We start from the raw sequence: 19,681 nt of genomic DNA, 5'->3' as shown, positions 1-19,681 counted from the left end.
TAGCCAGGTATGGTGGTGTGCACCTGTAGTTCCAGCTGCTTGGGAGGTTGAGGCAGGAGGATTGCTTGAGCCCAGGCATTTGAGGTTGCTGTGAGCTCTGATGATGCCACTGCACTCTGGCCTAGGCAACAGAATGAGACCCTGTCTCTCTCACAAAAATCCTTTTCCTTAAGTCCCCCTGCCCCCTGGCCCAATTCTGTCAGCTGCAGGTCTCATGAAGCTACACGTGCTCCTGCCAGGGCACAGGAGGATGGGGAGTCTGCTTCCTTCCTCAGCCCCTGCCTCACTCCCCACTCCAAGCCACCGACAGTGCCCACTGGTGAATCTGGCATTGCCAGGTGGGACGACTGCAGACTGGCCTCAGCTAAGACCTCCCTGTTGGGGTTGGTGCTGCTCAGAATCAGGGCTGGGCTGCATAGGTGTCCCTTTGCTGTCTTCTTTGTCTTTACCGTTTATTTCCTTTTCAGTGATTTAAAATGCATTGCTTAGTGATACCTAACAGCTTCCTGCTGAACATCTCCACTCAGACATGTGTCTTGTCCCGATGCCTGCCCCTCTCCCAAATCCTGGAATCTCGACTACAGACTCTCCTTCAACTCCAGGTGGCACATGGATAGAGGTCACCCTGAGCTGGTGCCTCTGTGTGGTGGTCAGGGCTTCCCACTTGGCTGGCAGTTGGGAAATGCATCTGCAGGGGCTGAGGCCTCTTGCCTTCCTGGGGTAGACCAACCCTAATCCCCTCTAAGGATTCTCCCAATGCCCCTCTGCCCCCATTTCCATAGTTACCTAGGCCCTTGTCCACTGCTACATCCCCCATGGCTGCTCTCTCAGCCTTGCCATTGCTTATGCTGGTCTGGGGACAATTCCTAGGCTTGTGCGGTATCCTATGGAAGTTGTCCATCTTTTTTAGCTGTGCTGTGATCCAAGTGGTGTGGACAGGGCTGCGGATTCTGTAATGTGGCTGGAAGCCAGATAGCTGATCTCCCCTGTGCGTGGGCCCTCGGCCAAGATCTGAGCTCTCCAGGTATTTGGGCCTGTCCCAAGTTACAGCCACATCAACGCCTTTTAACTACAGAAGCCCGGTGGGTGCTTTGTGGGCCTGCAGGAGATCATTTTCCGGACCTGCTGAATTTGGCCAGGACAGGTAGGTGAGACAGCTGAGGGATGGCTTTCAGGCTGTACCTAGGGCTGGCAAGTGTCACATTTCTGGGGTACGTGTACACCGTGATCCGTGTGAATGGCATTCCCATGACAATTGTGCTCTTTAGAGTTGGGTAGTGAACAGCCTACATGGCTCGTGGCCACGGCCCAGGGTACCTTGTCTCAGCCTCCTCCAGTGAGGACTAGGCCTGCAGCTGGTCTCCCACAGCCCCGGGGGCAGGGGCTTTTGAAATACCTTCTCTGCAAGATGTAGAGCCCTCTGAACTTATGAGGACGTTGCCACGAAAGAACAAGGAAGAACTTTGGGCGTTTTGTCACTGGTCAGGAGATGTGCCTTTGGAGGACATCCTACACAGTCGAGCTCAAGGGTCTGAGCAGGACAGGACAGGAGGAGAGACTAGGGCAGAGCTGCGGGTACCCGCCCCCTGACTCCGGGCATGAGCTTCTCTCTCCCTGCAGCTGGACTTGTGTGTGGGGCCAGTGGCTTGGCCACGGTTTCTTACACATCCTAGTACAAATCTGGTTTGTTTGGCCTTTCTGATGTGGCTCTGACCAAGGCTTTTGGGAAATGAGGCCTGAGGATTATGCCGGACTTTACTTAGGGTAAAGGGTCATGCATCTGTGGCTGTCAGAATTACTGGTAATACCGAGAACTCTCTGTGTGGACCTTTGATTCTGCTTTGATCTTTGAAAATCAAAATGACATGAGCTCTAGGGACAGGGTGGCTTTGGTGACCTAGCAAAATAGTTGGCTGTGGCAGGGAGTTGAGGGAAGGGGGTGTAAAATTAACATCTTGTAAATATTCCCAGGGCAATACAATTTAGTGTTAAGAGAGCAGACTTGGCAGCCAGACTGCCTAGGTTCAAATCCTAGCTCTCCTGCTTACCAGCTGTGTGACTTTGGATAATTCCACAATATCTCTGTGCCTCAGTCTTCTCAAAATGGGATAACAATATTAACCTCCTTCAGGAATGTTGCGCAAACAAAGCAGCTAATCAGGGCAAAGCACTTAGTATAGTGCCCGACACATAATAAATACCAGGCTTGTTCCTTAGTCCACTGCATTTTTATAACCATCATATAACATAGGGGATTTTATTCTTTTTCATGCACATCAAGGAGCTGAAGTTCAGAGAGGCTAAGTAACTTGCCTAAGAAAGCACAGCCAGCAAGGGGCAGTAATAGAACTAGAACACCAGTTTGTTATGCTCTGCTGCTGTTAAATCCTAAAGAGAGCAGCCCTGGGTAGCCAGAAACTTCCCTGAGGTCACAGGGCACTGGGCATGGATGGGCTGGGATGAGAAAGGAGACAAGAGGACTTCCGAGAGAAATGCCAGACTTCCTCCACTTCCTGGCTTCAGACACAGGTGGAATGTTTCCCAGGGCCCATCTAGAAAGAACATCCTGTGACTCACAGCCAATTCTCCTTTCCCGTCTGAACCCCCTTATCCCTTTCAGGCAGCCACTAGAGTGGAGGTTGCAGCTCCAAGCTTTGTTTTCTGTTCTTGTGGGCCCCTAGTGTATCATCTTGTTTGGAGATCTGATGATATGTGTGTCAGTGTTATGTCATCCCAGTGGAAGTTCTTTGAAATCTTTGGGTGATTACAATCCACATGCTGTATGCACTTGTCAAAAGTTTTGATCTGGGGCCTTGCAGTTTCGTATTTTGAAACCTTTCTACCTACCATGAGTCTTCCCAGACCTGTCAAAGCCAGGCTGGATCTCAGAGCCTAGGCTGTTGGTTTCCATCCAGGGCAGGGGCCTGGCCCCAGCTGGGCCGTAATCACGAGGGTGCCATGCTTCACTGCAGTGTTGAAATATTGCTTGAACTAAATCAAATCAAAGGTCAGCTTTACCCAGACAAGAATAAAAAAACACAATTGCATTCGATTACAGAACAGCATGTACCCCACAAATATCAGACTTCTTTTAAAAAGTTTTGAATTGTTAACATCAAGAACAGTGTTGCATGTCTCCAGCTTTTCCAGTATAAGTTTTGTTTACCCTGTGGGTGGCAAAGAGCACTTTGGGAGTCCAGTTTGTTTCTCATTGAAAGCTTCCAATTTCTGGCCCTCTTATCACTGTTGACTGAGACATAAAAAGCAATTTTAGGGTGACACTGTCCAACAGACTGAGTTGCACCAGGTAAGGATGGCATTTTGTATTTTAATATAGTATTACATTCAAGGCTTCAAACAGCACTAGCAAGGTGGTATTTCATGGGGGAGGAAACTGAGGCTCGAAAGGATGATGTTTATTGACCAAGGTCACAGAGCAAAGCTGTAAATTGAATGCAGGTCTATCTGCCTCTGAGGCTCAGTGTCTTTCTGCCATACTCTGATGCCATGTTGCCTTTTTTCAACACCATGAAGCACGGGTGGCACCGCATAGCAACCTAACATGTCTTTCTTTCCTTCCCTTTGTTCCCGGACTTCTCAGGGCCCCTACAGGCTGATTGTAGTTGCACTGCTGTGTGTGTGTCTTGGGTGTGTCTGGTCTCATTTTCAGTCAGAGACTAGCTCATCAGTGAGAACTGAATGCCTCAAACTCTCTTTTCCTTTCTCTCTGTGCCTTCTGTTCCACCTTTCCTGTTTCTGGACTCTCTACTTCACACTTTTGATCTCTTACCTGCTCTTTGCCCCTTTTGTCTTCTGGGCATCCTCTCCCTTTTTTTTGTGGGGGCCACTCTGATTTTCACAAAGGGCCTTCCATGCAGAGTTCTCTTCTTAGCTATTTTCTTGCTTTTTCTGATGTCAGTTCTTTGTTTCTTCTTCTCTTTCTCTTTAGTTCCAGAACTCATTTGGACCAATGTTACTTCCTTAGTGTTACCTTTCATTTCCTTCTGGGCTTCTGCCTACGGAACCTGGCCATGCCCTGGCTAGTGTGACCAGGCCACCCTTTCCCTTTGGTGCTACGGTCCCCACTGGCTCTTTTGGGGTCTGGTTACCATTCAGGTTCTTATCAGCTGACCTCAGTCCTTATTCCAGGGGATTCCAGCAACCTCTCCCACCTTCCCTCTTCTCAGTAAGACATGAGTATTGTTCTAGTCTGTTAGTGCTGCTATAACAAAATAGCCGAGACTGGGTAATTTATACACAATAGAAATTTATTTCTCACAGTTATGGAGGCTGGGAAATCCAAGATCAAGATGCTGGCAGGTTTGGTGTCTGCTGAGGGATGCTCTCTGTTTCCAAGGTGGCACCTTGCTGCCGCATCCTCCGGAGGGGACCAATGCCATGTCCTCACGTGGTGGAAGGGATGGAAGGGAACAATTCCACTCCCTCATGCCCTTTTATAAGGGCCCTAATCCCACCTATGAGGGCTCTGCCCTCGTGACTTAATCATAAAGGCCCCACCTCACCTCTTAATACCATCACATTCATGATTAAGTTTCAACACATAAATTTAGAGAGGGGACCCAAACATTCAAATCATAGCAGGTGTGCTACTGCCTTAGAAGATGAATCTGGGGAAAGAGAAGTGTTATCTCTTTCTACCCCTGATTTCACTGATGACTGATTCCGGAGCGGCAGAGAGCGTTGAAGGCTCTGCCCACCTAACCCTCTGGCCTTCTCCTCTTGGAAGGCTAGGGCAGGGACTGTGTCTTCACATTGTACCTCTTTAGTTACAGGCTCCTCCCTTCAACGTGCACCGAGAAAAGTATTACTTTTTTGAAGGACAGCACTAGTGTTTTCAGTACAGTAACCATTTAAAAGTTTGTTGAATTGGCCGGGCATGGAGGCTCATGCCTGTAATCCTAGCAGTCTGGGAGGCTGAGGCAGGAGGACTCAAGAACAGCCTGAGCAAGAGCAAGACCCCCATCTCTACCAAAAATAGAAAAATTAGCCAGATGTGGTGGCATGCACCTGTAGACCCAGCTACTTGGGAGGCTGAGGCAGGAGCATCACTTGAACCCATGAGTCTGAGGTTGCCGTGAGCTGTGATGATGCAACTTCACTCTATCTGAGGTGACAGAGTGAGACTCTGTCTCAAAAAAAAAAAAAAGAAAAAAAAGTTTGTTGAACTATACAAGTTCATGTTCCATGTAAAATACTTGAAGGAATATGTGGTTCCTAAAGTTACAGTGTTCCCTTGGTCTCAGGAGAAGACTCAGTCTTCCCTAGTGCCTGCCTCAAAGGGTTCCGGGGGCATAACCTAAATATTCTGGTTTCTCTTGGGAACTCTTCACTGATTGTCATCCATGACTTTGTCAACATTTACTTTGGACATGTTTAATTTTCAACTTGTATTTTCTCTTGGATTATGTGTGAGTCAGTATTCTGGGCACTTAACGTACTTAGTGTCATTAGCGCTTATTTAACCCACACTTCTAGGCAGGTAGACCTCCATTTATGGAAAAATGGAGGCTCAGAGAGCCTAAGTGACTTTTCTAAGGCCACATAACTAGAAAATTCTGGAACTGAGATTTGAGCCTGGTTATCTAGACTCTAAAACCTGAGCTCTTTTGGGTATGTCCCTCAGCAAGCCTTCACGGTAGAGAAGGAAACTTCTCCTGGGGTGGGAAGCCCACGTGCAGGTGAACAGCAGGAGGTCCTGAGGCTGTGTGCACCCCACACCCCTGCCTGCTGTCAGCGGCTCACCCTCCCTTCCCGAGCACTGAACACCAAGGTCTTCCCAACAAGGGGAGGGCGCAGCCATGTCGGAGAGCAGTTAGCAGCTGTGCTTCAAGAAGGAAGTGGAGCCCCCAGCATCAGGAAAACAAAGCAAAACAATAACAATACCCTAGGACACGGGGGAATGTGTTTGTTATGGGCCCTTTTATAGCAGACAAATATTTCAAGGTCCTGCTATAAGTCTGGATGAGTTCAGGGTGAGTAAATCCACGAGTTAGAATTTGTCCCCTTTCCTCCCTCCCCTACAGCTTGCCCACTCCTGGGTCGGTTTAAGAGTCTCCGATCTCTTTCTCTACTTCTCCTTTTTCTTCCTTTGCTTCCTCCACCCACTTCTAAAGCAGCTGATTGCTGTGGGTCCTTTTCTTGTAGAGCAAAGGAGACTGTAGAGATCTTGAAACCGGAGCTGGGGACTGGAGGGCACTGACCGATAGTAACCCCAGCCAGCTCACGCAGAGGGCTTCCCTCCTCCGCCTTCCTTCGCGGCCCTCCTTCCTCCCCCTTTCCTCTCCCTCTTCCCTCCTCCCTCCTGCCTCCCCCCTCCTTCCCCTCCTTTCTTCTTCTTCCCTCCCCCAGCCTCCCTCCTCCCTCATCCTCTGCTCCCTACTTGGATCCCCACAGCCGCTGCAGGCTGGAGGGAGGGAAGGCTGCTAAGTGGCTGTGAAAGCAACCTCTGGGGCAGGCTGCTCCCTGCCACACCCCTCCACCTGCCTGTGGGAGTGTTTTCCTCAGCTTGGTCACAGGGGCCTGGCCTAGATGCGTGGCAAGAAACTAAGGAAGGATTTTGTCTCCCTCTTCTTCAGCCACAAACACGCATTTCTCCTGTTTCGTTCTTTTTAGACTCCAAGCTCTTGAATTTTTTTCTCCTTTCCTTTTGTCCTGCCTTACTGTGCCCCCAGCAATGCTCTTGGGAAATTGGTGGGTCACTCCAGTTTGCTCCTCCAGGCAAAACCAAGGCCGCTGAGCTCAGCAGATCAAGGTTTTTGGTCTGTGTTGAAGAGATTGTGGGAGGAAAGCTCTCTTGGTCTTTTGCTGGGTGGTGGCTTTCAGTCTTCCCAGGGACCCAGGCCGAACTGAGTGAGTGGAGCAGCTCCACGCCCTGTGACAGTGGTCATACCTTCTCCATTACCCGAGCGAACAACTGAAACTAGTCAGCTCTTTGCCCTGGAAGAGCACTTTCACGTGCTTGGGCTTTGGTTTGCACAACCACCTGTGAATGTTATTGGCCTCACTTTACATCCAAGGAAACTGAGGCCAGAGAGACTAAGGAAAGGGTTCGTGGATACACAGTCAGGAAACAGCAGAGCTGGGACTTGAATTCGGGTCTTCTGATGCTATATCCAGTGCTTTTGTTTTACCTCTTAATTCCTTTCAATATCATGGGTAGGACCTCAGAGATCATCTTCTCCAACCCACACATTTTACAGATTGTAAAATCCAGGTCCATGTTAACTCATTTGGCCAAAGTTAGATGACTAGGTGACTGTCCTGTCCACTAAGTGTTCCCTGCCTTGTCTGGAATGACGTCTTGCAGGTCATCTTCTACCTACATCTGTCCTTGCAATGACTGGCAGATGTGATCATTCCTGTTGATTCTCTGCAAAATGCTAGGTTCATTTATTCTTTTATAAAGTTCTGAATAGACAAATCAGTCAGCTTCAGCCTTTCCTTCACCTTATAGAAGTAGCAGCAGAAAGAACTCAGTGATTCTGTCTGACTCAGGAGCTCAGTCAGGCACATACATAATACCCACATACATACGCACAACGTGCACACATGTGCACCACTTAGATCTCAACACCTCCACTTACTTGGCAGAGTCACTGCTGTGTTCTTGTTGCTTCTGAATATACTTTAGGGTTAAATGAGCAACGAAGCTAACGAGACCCGTCATTCCTAACAATGAGCACCTTCCCAGGCATTATACTGCATCTGCAGGGATATTTTCTCATTTAACTCCTAGCTCAGCCCAGTGACGTAAATGTCATTGTCATCTCCATTTCATCGTTTAATTGACTCAGCCTCTCTACTCTGCTCCCAGCCATCACTTACCTGCGTCTGCTCTTGACCTGGGCTGATGCAGCAAGTGGGCTTGGCGGAGCTCTTGTGTCATCACGACCCGGTTTGTTTCACATTCATGTCCTGCTCCATCTTTTCCCTAACCCACTGTAAGGTGAATTTACTTCTCCACAACCGGCAGTTTCCCGGATCACATCGCATCATTACTTTGTTTATTCATTTGCGTTCATTCACTCATTCATACCACCAGCATTTGCTGAGTACCTCATCCGTGCCAGGCGCTGCAGTCTTCCGAGGTACAAATCCTGGCCCTTGAGGCATTTCTCTTCTTCTGGGGGAGGGATATGTACACGGACAACTGCAGCTTGATCTTTGTAGTACTCCAGGGAAAAATAGGATGTTGTCTGGGCACAGAAGAGGGCTACCTAACCCAGCTTGAGGGTGGGAAGGTCAGGGCAGGCTTCCTGGAGAAGGTGACTCCTGGGCTAAGTCATGAAGATTGGATCAGAGGAGAGAGAAGGCTGTTTCAGATACCTGGCTTTCTCGATATCCTTGGCTTCTCTACCCATTTTCCTGCCAGCAGGTACAAAGCCACCCTACTCTGTCCTCACAGCCACCCACCTTTTCCTTTCCTACTACCAGAATCTTCGGTTTTGAGGAGTCTCCTCTCTATTAATCTGCTTGTTCACTTCTTTATTCATTCACAGACATTTGTTGTGATCCTAATATGTGCACAGTGTTATGACTGCAGAATGGCCTGGTCGTTGCCCCAAGGGAAGGCCTAACCTTCCCCCAACAACCAAAACCTCCGGGGAATTTTGGCCCCCTGTCCTTTTCCAGAACTTAGCTCTAGCCCGATCTCTCCCCGTGAAGCACTTGCACATAAACCTCTTCTTGGGCAAATGCTTCCATGCACTGACTTTTTTTTGCTTTCTTATTCCTCTTTCTATGTTCTTGAGTTGATTTTCCTTTTCATCTCCCTTCTCATCCCTGAAAATTCCTTGGCGGCAGAGACCGTGTCCTCATCTTTGTGTATACTGCATTGTCGTACAGTGGGGAAGTTGAGTGAAAAAACCTTTCCAATAATAACAAAATTATTTCCCTTTATTGTGTACCTATCAAGATGAGTATCTCTAGTCCTCATATCTTGGGAAGGGGGATACTGGCATCTTCACTTCATAGGTAAGAAGACTTGTGCTCAGCAAGGCAGAGTGACTTTCTTGCAGTCACACAGCTAATTGACAGCAGAGCGCAGCATCAAATTTAGGTTTTCTGTTCCCAAATCCTGATCTTTTCCCCACACCATTGTTTCGCAAACTTGGCTGGAATCACCTGGACAGTTTAAAAAAATCCTAATGCCTGGGTCTTACCCCTAGCAGTTCTGATTCATTGTTCCAGGGCATGGCCTTGGCTTTGGGAGTTTTGTAAAGCTCCCAGCTGAGTCCAGTAGTAGGCAGCCATGGTGGAGAACCCGTGTACTGCACCAGATTGCCTTCCTGCATCCACGCGGGTGGTGCTGTCTGATTCCAAGCCCACACATGTGGATGTCCATGTGATCAGACTGCAAGTTCTTTGCAGCCAGGGCTCTCTGGTCCTCCCTGCTGCTTCCCCACCCAGCGATCCACCACACCATGCACGTGCGCTGCCAAGGGTTGTTGACTGTTGAATCAGCTTGGTTCTTGTGTCTCATCCAGCGGATTCACTAATAGGCGGTTGCGGTTTGATCACATCCAGCTGTTCTCATCCTCCGATCCTGTTGACATAACGGAAGAGCCTTATAAACACACGGAGCACACTCACTGGTGTTGCTGGGTGACCTCGGCCCGTTGCAAGTGCAGCCTGGGTCGGCCTTCCACCCCTCCCCACCGCTGCCCTGCTTGGGAACGAGGGAGCTGTTTCGAAGTTCCCTAGTGCAGTGTTGAGTACTGGGCTGGCTCTACTCAGGAGGGATTTGTGGCTCGTCTAGTCAGTGAGGGTTGGCTTATATATATATTGTTTCTGTCAAGGGTTCACAGAGGCTTTTTTGACCCTTCGTTTTATAGGCAAGGCAGTGGAAGCACAACTAGGCACAATGACCTGGCAAATAAATGGATATAGAACCTGTTTCTACCCATCGATATCTTCTATATCAGAGTCAGGCTTCTGACTCCCAGTGTGGTGCTCTTCCCACTGTTGTACAATAGTCGGTGTCTGCCTTTCCACACCAGCCTCAACCGAAGCCAGCAGCTTACCTTCCTTCTTTCCTGTTTACACCTACCGTAGGGGTACTGGGACGCCCTGGATGCCACTTTCTGTCCCTGGAAAGACAGTTCTATTGTCTAGGGGTCCGTTTACTCCTGGGGTGTGGCCTAGGGATGGTCCTCACATCCCTGGGCTCTTCCTGGACCTGCTCAGTTGCAAGGAAATTTCCTGGGATGCTGCTCAGATACTTCTGGAATCTTCTCAGCACCCATCCCATCTCTTAGTACTTAGTATTCTGCTTTCATTCACTGAGCGGTAATTCTGTGCCAGGCTCTGATCCGGGCATTGGTGATACTATGATAAAACACATACTGTGTATCCTATGGGCATAGTCTAGTGGAGATAATAATATGCAAGTAAAACAACGTTCTTTAAAATATGGGCCCCGGGCCCCCTGCATTAGAAGTACAAGGGAGGCTTATTAAAAATGTAGATCCATGGGGCCCCATTCTAGAGTCACTATTTCAGAATCTCTGGGGATTTAGGCTCAAGAAACTGCGTTTTAGCATGCTCCCTAAGTGAATCTTAGGTGCTTGGAGGTTTGACAACGACAGAAGTGAGCCCGATGGTAACAGTGTAATGTCGTATGTGATGGGGCACACCAGGCAGGTGGCAGTTGGCAGGAGCATGGATCCTGAGAACGGACATGCAATGGGTCTAGGAGCAGCCTGTGGGTTCATGAGGCCTAATTAGGAGCTTAGCCACATGGGTGTAGTGGAGAATCCTTTCTCTAGCGATGTGAATGAATCTTGCTTAATTTATTCTTTCTGTAACTCTGTATGACTGAGGTTTGCTTAACACAGAATATGTCTGGATCATGCAGCATTGGTGGGAATCTGGTTGGGCTGTAGGGGCCCTCCTGCTACTTTGTCTCTCTGCATGACCTGCTTAACTCCCTGGGTTAACTCCTGTCCTCATTAGGCTCCTCACACTGGAGCCCCGGCCTCAGATCAGACCTCTAGTTATCTTAAGGTAAATGACATGGGTTTGCAAAGTTTGCCGCCTAGAGGTTGGTTAGTGCCTGGCCCGTGGGCGGCAGCTCTGTGAATGAGGACTGCCTGGCCAGGTGGTCATGATGAGCTGGTTTTATCTTTAGTGCAAGAAAGAAGTTAGGTTATTAGGAGGGTGGGTGGAAGGAGAAGAGGTAGACAGACAGAGGAAATAAGTCCGGGAAAGTTATGGTGTTTCAGAGTCAGAGTGCTCCTACCAAGCATCTGGTCTCAGAAACCTCTCGTTTTAGAGATGAAGAAACTGAAGTTCAGAGAGGTGATATGAAATACCCAAGTGATAACACCAGACACAGCCTCCAACTCTAGGGACTAAAATTCTGGATTTCTGAGAAGTGCTTTTTCTGTTTCACTACGCTGATTGAAGCCTTTTCTAACTGTACCCAGAGGGCTTGTCATTTAAAGGGATTCTATATGAAATCCTTTAGCAATCAAATCATTTAGTAGGGCTGATTTTTTAATGTATGCTTTTGTATTCCCCTAAAGCATGGCAGACCTGAGTTTTAGAGCTTCATCTCTCATGTTTTATGTTTGGAATTAAAGTGAGACCCTGTCTGCGAAAGCACTTGGAGATGCATAATGCGCTACACCAGTGGTTCTCAAGGTGTGATCGCAAGACTAGTAGCATCAGCATTACCTGGAGCTTGTTAGAAATGCATATTTGCCAGGCCCACGCCAGGCCCACTGAATCAGAAACTCTGGGGGTGGTGTCCAGCGGTCCGTGTTTTAACAAGCCCGTCGGGTGATTCTGTTGCACACTGAAGTTTGAGAACTATTGCTGGCTCTGCATGAACAGATCAGCCCCTGTGGCTTGTGGGAATAAGGCTTTCAATCTCTCCGATCTTAGCTCTGTGAGACAGCACTGGGGAGACAGGAGTGGTGGGGTTAGTGTCACAAGTCTCAGGTGGGATGGGCAAGATTGTTTCAAAGGTTTGGCTTTTTGCTTGAATAGCAAGGCAAGGCCGTGTGTGTATAACAGCACTGGCGCGCTGCTTGAGTTTAGGAGCACACGCTGAGTGTGGCTCAACATGTTATTAATACCAGAAAGCAGTCTTTTCATGCCTCTCCTGATAAAGCGATGCTCCCCCATCTCATTTCTTTATGTGCTTAAGCCGGAAGCCGTGCGGTCAGCAATATTATACTGCTTTTCTCCACCTGCCTCATTGTGCTGACTTTTTTTTTTTTTTTTGGAGTTACTTATTAAATAAAAATAAAACACTGTTTCTCGACAGGCTTGAAGCTTCAGGATTTCCTGGTGGACAATGAAACCTTCTCTGGGTTCCTGTATCACAACCTCTCTCTCCCAAGACCTACTGTGGACAAAATGCTGGGGGCTGGTGTCAGTCTCCGCAAGGTAAGTACTGCCTTCAGCTTTCTCAGCAGGGCTGAGGGCAATGACATTGTTCAAGCACCTGGAAAGAAATGACTAAACCCCTCTCCTTGTAATGGCGGTGAAGGAGGTAGTTAGCTCGAGCTCCACCTGATTTCATATCCCTGCTCAGGCTGGAATAGCCAAACCATCCGGAGAGCGGAATGTGCGACCTGGCGTCATGGGCCAGCTGGCTGAAATAAAATTGATTTCCTGCCTGTCCATTGGCATTTATGATGACTTCTTCCTAAAAGAGTTCCATGTTAAGTTGAGTTAAACTTTTTTTTAAACGAATTTCCCAGTTCTGAGACGATAACCAGGGATAAGGATTACTGCTTTGGAGCAGCGCTCTCTATAAAGTCTAAGACAGGAGATTTTAAAAACTTACTACTTCTTTTTAAACATACACAAAGCTATATAAGGAAAATTTTAAAAAATTTAAAAAACTAGGAAGTAATATTAGTGTTTATATAGAATTTTAACCTTAGAGTCTTAAAAGACTTCCCCTGGCATCACTGATTATCATACAGCTCCTGTGCAGTGGGCAGCAGACCCAGATTGCGTGATTATTGATTTTTCAGAGGTGCTTCTCAAGTTTGTTCTCTGGCGGAAAGGGGAACTGCTTCCTCCCCTGTCTCATGTCTACATAGTCGCTTGTCTTTACAATAAGCAGAAGTAGTGGAAATGTTTATACTTGCAAATAAGGTTTTTGCTTCACATGATCTAGAATTTTTAAAATTAGAAAAATGTGCTTACTGCTTACCCTTCCGAAACTAGGAAAATATGCCTTGTGTTTACCAATTGTGTGGTTGGGAAATGGGCCAAAGGCAGCAGGCTTTTTGAAAATAGTTGCATTTAGCATAATTTCCATTGCCCCCTGCCAATTTCGTATCTGTCACATCTGATCAGTTTAAAATAAGGGGCATCCTAAGCATGGGGGTGGTCCTTGCGTGGTAATTAGAGTGTCTGTGTTGGCAGTGTTTTTAAACACAGATACTAAAGGTAGGCTGACAGTCTGGCAGCAAGGGCTAGTTAAAGAAAGGAGTAAAACTGAAGTGTGCTTGAGTATCTGGCAGTACGTGAAAATTTAATGGAAGCCGTAGTAGGCCAAATGCTCTGTAGTGTTTAGAAAACTGCATGAATTTTGAGAGGCTTTTGGTCCATTACTCATATTAAGTTGTCCTGCAAGCAGGTCAGACTCTATCAATTTAACAGGGGAGTAGTAATGATGTAATAAAGAGTCTGCATTATTCATTCATTAATTCAACAAATAATCACTGCCTATAATGTTCCAGCACTGTGGATACGAAGTGAGCAGAATAAACAAGGGCTTCTCTTCTTACAAAGCTTGCTGTCTGTTGGTAAGGATCATATATGAAGAAGTGCAGTTTATTTAGGCCCTGAAAGGCAATCGAGTAAAGGAAAGATGACCAAAGAGAGGCTCTCTAGTGGGTTTGCTAAGGGAATAGATGAGAATGATGTAGCATTGGCCTATTGATGGGATGATAAAAGGCCTGGCTTTCTAGCCCTCTGCTCTGGGGCAAGAACTTCAAATTGCAAATGGACAAAACAAGATGTGAGTGACTGACCCTAAAGAGACAGAGATGTATGAGCTTTCAGACCACAAATTCAAAAACAGCTCTTTTAAGGAAACACAGCAAACTCCAAAAAAGAATAAAATAGAGAAACAATTCGGAAATGTACCACAGAAATTTAACAAAGAGATTGGAAAAATAATAAAAGAATCAAACAGAAATCTTGGAGCTGAAAAATACAATATAAGAAAAAAATGCAATAGAGAGCCCCAACGACAAAAGTGATCAAGCAGAAGAAAGAATCAGTGAGCTCAAAGACTAGCATAGTTCTGTGCATCAGTTAAAATACCTGTACCAACAGATAAATAGCATAAAGACTTTCTTCCAGAATTCAGCCCAATCCCAGTTTAAGATATAAATTTCAAAATAATGAGGATGCTTTTCCTCTAATAAAAGTGATTTCAAGAGTTCAGACTCTGGATTCCTATTTTCTGAGTCATGTGTCCCACTATTGAGAAAAAGAGCTGGACTCAGGGTTTCCCTTTGCAAGAGGAGCAAGAACATGAGAAATATCTTGTCAAACACAACATGCAGGTTTGAAAGGTCCTATGGTTATGCCTTGTGCCTGGATACATTTCAGAGTTCAATAAGGAGAAACAATGTATTGGACTGCTGCAATGCTGCCTGTTTTAAGATCTTCAAAGCTATATTGATGTGAAGCTCCCCAAAAGGCTTCAGGGACCCAGCTTCCCCTCTTTGTAATCCTGTTTTGCTTGTTTCTCTCTTTCTGTGAAATGCTTCCAGGTAGTTTTGCAAGGCTACCGGTTACATTTGACCAGTCTGTGCAGTGGATCAAAATTAGAAGAAGTGATTCAGCTTGGTGACCAAGAAGTTTCCAAGCTTTGTGGTCTAGCGAGGGAGAAACTGGATGCAGCAGAGCGTGTGCTTCGTTCCAACGTGGACATCCTGAAGCCAGTCGTGGTGAGTAGACTTGCTCTGTGGAGAAACGTCAAGCACTAATGCTTTTGGAATGTGAGATTTTTTTCTTGGACAACATGACTTTGTTTTGTAGAAAAATAGGGCTGGATGAGAATTTGTGATATAATTTAGCTCAGTGGTATTCTAAGTGTTCTTTCAAACTTTCGGGCCATCTCTTGAGGGGTAAATGGGGGAAGAATGAACTGAGTATAGCTGAGTTCAAGCCCCAAGTCCCTTGTACCTGTTTCAATCAGAAAAGACCTACCTTTTCATGTTTTTTATATTATAATTCTAAGTATGAGTTCATCTGAAGAAAGAGTTCCCCAGATTTCAAAAAAATTCTCTTGAAACCATTGATGAGAAGACAGGTATCTACTCATGTTTAAAAGCCCATCAGAAAGGAGACACTGTGGGCTTTCATAGTTGGAAAACCCTGGAATCGGATGGGACCACACCCAATAACTAGCTTAATTAATGACAAAATTGCATTCAACGGAAAAAAAATCCTACAAAGTCTGATCAGCGTAGGAGTCAGTAGTTCAGAGAAGCACTCCGTAAGAATACCCATTCATTCTTAACCAAATAATGCAGGTGACCCTGAGGATTTTGGTCATCAGAATATTATATATAGTTCTAAAACAAATATGTCTCTGGTATCATTTAACACCCAGCATTCTGATTTTCTGTTGACCACGTAGCACTCTGATTTGTCAGGTTCTCTTAAAACCTGGGAAAGAGCCCTGGAGGAAGGATGTACCTGGAAAGAGATGTTCTTCATCATGATACAATGAAATTGTAATCCTTTTGGACTTTGTGCAGCATGATTTCTTTAGAGAGAGCTGGGTTCTTACAGGGGTTACTAAGAATGTTTGGTTTCTGGACCCTGCGCCTAGATCATGTTATATGACCTTAAAAACACATCCTAGGGTTTATACTCTTGACTGACCATCAAGTTCTTGTGTCCTGTGTGACTCTGTGATGCTGCAGCTGCTGCTTGAGATGAAGGTGATAGAGCAGTATGTGTGGTGCCTCTATGGTGGGCACCTAAGTCTGTCAGTATGAAGGGCTTGGGCATGATGCTTAAGATCTGCTTCTGTTTTAGTCCAGAAGTTTCTGTAATTCTGTTTCAGTTTTTTTTTTTTTTTTTTTTTTAACATGAAGCACTTTGTTCGGTGGTCTGGGATTCTTTTGGTTAATGTTTCCATGTTATAATTTCAAGTAAGATATTAATATATTTATGTATGGGAATGTTTGCAACCTTAAGTAACTGGCCTAAAAAGTTAGATAAGCTCACTTATACAGACACTTGCCACCTGTTGGCACTTTTTGCATTGTGAGACATAGAAGGTCAAGGTTATTACAAATGGTACAAAAGGTTATTACAGAACCATTTCCTTGGACTGTTTTGGGTTGCTTTACTTTACTACAAGACACAAATGCTCACCTTCTCAATAAGAATGACTCAAATTTTGGAAAGATGGTTGTTTTTAGAAGACACAGTAATTTATTCTGCTGCCCACTCATTCTTTTTCACTTCAGTTTGCTCATTAAACACCTATTGTGTGCGCAACCCAGTAAAATCCCTCTACTCACATGATATCTGAATTACACTCAGAGCAGAAGGACAGTATAGCCCTCATGATCTGACAATTAACAGCCCAGGTTTCAACGTGAAAATATCTGTTTGGGAGGATTAGCAACACGAGGAGTGCGTGGCAGTGCACCTTCAGAACTGTCAGCCACATTACATCTCATCCTGTTGTGTTGTGCCTGTGTCTTGTGGATCAGTTGGTTCACGCCCAGGTATTGACTGAGGTGGCTACCACGTGCTTCCTGCACATCTCCTGGGCTTGTGGAGCATCTCAGGTTCTGCCCCTGCCCCTCTGCTGTTGCTGAGGGATCTGTCTCCATGAAGTTAGAAAATGAGGCTCTTGGCTTAGAATATAGTGAGTGCCCGGGATTGTTCCATATAAAGATGATTTTAGAGGATGCCTTTGGGATGAAATGACTTCCAAACATTTTGAAATGTGACTCTTATTTATTGAATTAAGCAGAACCTTAATTGGAGTACTGGGACTGATATTTGATTCGTGTTAAGCAGATTTTTTTTCTCCAGCCACTTGGTTGCGGTTTCCACATTTGTGATGGTAGATGGATGTGACATGTGATGACATTGCATATGGGCAGTTAATTGTGCCAAGAACTGCGACAGAAGCAGCAACCGGGTGTCAGGTCCAACATGGGGAGAGAAATGGCTCTGTCAATATATATATTTCTCTACCAAAAGAGGATCTTCAGGAGACACATATTTTGAGACATTTTCCCTCTTTTTTTTTTTTTGGTGTGGGTATTTCTCTGTTTTTCAGCCAAGGGTATTGTGACTCTTTTTCCTGGGATGACTTCTGGATAATAGTGTTTTGACAACATGGGGAAAGTGTGGCAGGGCAGATGTGTCAGCTGGATCTGGATTCAAATATTGCCTCAGCATTTTACACATTGACGTTGGATATTTAGCCTCTGTAAGCCTCACTTTCCTGTTTTACACACAGGTAATATATTCAGCCCTTTGTTGTGATTATTAGCCATATGTATGGAAAGCCTCACATGGGGTCTGGCATACATCAGGTGCTCCATAAATAGAATTTGATAGTTTAATTGACATGAGTAATAGAAATTATATGTTGAAAGCAATTGCTGGCAAGATAGTTTTCTTCTATGGACCAATGTTAGATCTTTCAAAGTCATATCAAGCAAAGGGGTCCTGGGGAATATTTCAGTGGAAAACTGAATTCTTTGCCCAGATACTACCAAGGCCTCAGACCCTATAGATTCTTACTTATACCTATGCCTCAATCCATACCTCGCATAAAAATTAACACTGGATGTCAGAATGCTGTTACATCCTTAAAGTTCACTCCGCTGGGAGCTATAAGGCCTCCAGTCTTGGAGGGTCAGGAAGCATCCTCTAAGTTGGGACCTAAAGGCTAGATGTTTGCCAGGTAAAAAACAGGGAGTGGAATGTACCAGGCAAAGGACATGGTTTGTGTATTGGTCCAGAGGGGAGAGGGAGGAGAAGGGGATATTTAGGGGAACTGTGGGTGATTAAGATACTTTAGTGTGGAGCGGGTGTAGCTGTGGGGGCTTGGATGGGAGAAGTAACAGTGAGCTATGATGCTGCAGAGGTGGGCAAAGGTCAGCTGAGCCTGGGGCAAACCTTCGCCAGCCGTGTGAGGACATTGGGCCTCCTCCTAGAGCAAGGGGAGCCGCGGAAAGGCTGCAGAGGCCGAGCGGCTTCATGAGGTGAATACAAAACACGGAGTATTTCTGTGAATTCAAATGGCCTTTGAAGCAGGACCCACACCAGTTCGTGTCTCTCACCCCACTCATGTGCGTCTCCCTTTTAGTTTTTCTTCTACAAACATTTACTAGGTGCCTAGTTGTTCTGTACACAGAACTGTGCTAGACACTGATCTGAAATAAGAATCAAAGTTAAATTGACTTTGCCAGGTTACTGCTCTTTTTAATTCTCAGTCATTCATGACTTAACTATTAAGCTAATGAGGATAGAAAGAATATAATGAAGTCGTCTTCTAGACCCAGGACGAATGGGGCACCATGGTCTTTTTCATTCTGGGGCCAGTGCCCTAGAATGTCATGCTTTTAGGAAATGTCACTAGGTTGTGATTAACACATTTTGCAGAAGTGGGTGGGAGCTTTTGAGTAATACAGTATGCATTTGTCTGTTCTTCCTCAAATGACATGGTATTAGTTATGATCTAAAAGTATGAATAATACATGAATTCCTGTTAGCTTAACACAGAAAGTACAGTCCCTCACTAAAGGTTTTATGTTCCCTCTTTTTTCGTCTTTCCTTCATGTAAGAAAATCATTGCCTCCTGTGTGCAGTGGGGACCTATATGAGTTCATAGCCAAGAGAATGTTTTTGTCTAGGAAAAATAGTGTAGGAACTCCAAGCTGTGAATTGTTTACTGGAGCTCTTTGGAAATATGATTTGGCACACTTTGTCTGCCTTCGTCAAGTAAATGTGAACAGGAGACATAGTTAATAGTAGGTGCAGACACGTGATTCTCAGACTACATTTTGTGGTCTAGTTTCAAGGCCTGAATTATTTCCTGGGCTTACTTTTATTCAAGGAAGTTATCTGTCTTTTGGATCTGATATGTACTCAAACCAGCATAGATTCCTTACCCTTCCTTTGTTCCTGCCCAGCTATACTTCCTCTCTTACCTTTCATTGAATTAAAAAGAAAATTATGAGATGATTCAAACATACAAAGAGGTACAGAGAGTAACATGGAGAAAACTCGTAAATCATCATCCATCATTCTGCCATGCTAACTTCAGATTCTATTCAAGAAATAAAACATTGCAGGTATAGCCGATGTCACCAGTGTGTGCCTGGCTCTTTCCTCAGAGACAGCTTCTATCCAGAGTTGCATGTTTTTATACTTTATGCCATATATATCTACATTCTGTCAATAACGGTAGATAGTGTTGATTTGCATGGGCTCACGTTGCATAAATGTGTGTATTGATCTGCCACTTCTCTTTTTCATTCAACATTATGTTTTTGAAATTTATCAAAGTTGATACATGTGACATCTGGTTAATTTTTTTTCCCTATAGCCCTTTGTCAGAACAATGGTTAATTTTAACTGCTGCATAGTATCCCATTTTTATACTAAAGTTTTAAAAATTCATCCTTTTAGTCTTTGGCTT

General features: G+C 45.4%; 1 protein-coding gene across 1 annotated transcript in view; it reads left to right on the top strand.

Annotated features, from left to right (window-relative positions):
- ABCA1 (ATP-binding cassette, sub-family A (ABC1), member 1) overlaps nt 1-19,681 on the top strand; it is a 107,602-nt gene that overhangs the window by 23,065 nt on the left and 64,856 nt on the right. Inside the window, exons 5-6 of the mRNA XM_012638543.1 lie at nt 12,293-12,414; nt 14,769-14,945. Of these exons, the coding sequence (XP_012493997.1) occupies nt 12,293-12,414; nt 14,769-14,945 (299 nt within the window). The remainder of the gene's footprint in view (nt 1-12,292; nt 12,415-14,768; nt 14,946-19,681) is intronic.

Source organism: Propithecus coquereli, unplaced genomic scaffold (assembly GCF_000956105.1).
Source record: "Propithecus coquereli isolate 6110/MARCELLA unplaced genomic scaffold, Pcoq_1.0 Scaffold130, whole genome shotgun sequence".
NCBI lineage: Eukaryota > Metazoa > Chordata > Mammalia > Primates > Indriidae > Propithecus > Propithecus coquereli.
The sequence above is the reverse complement of the archived record's forward strand: the minus strand, read 5'-3'. Positions and strand labels throughout refer to the sequence as shown.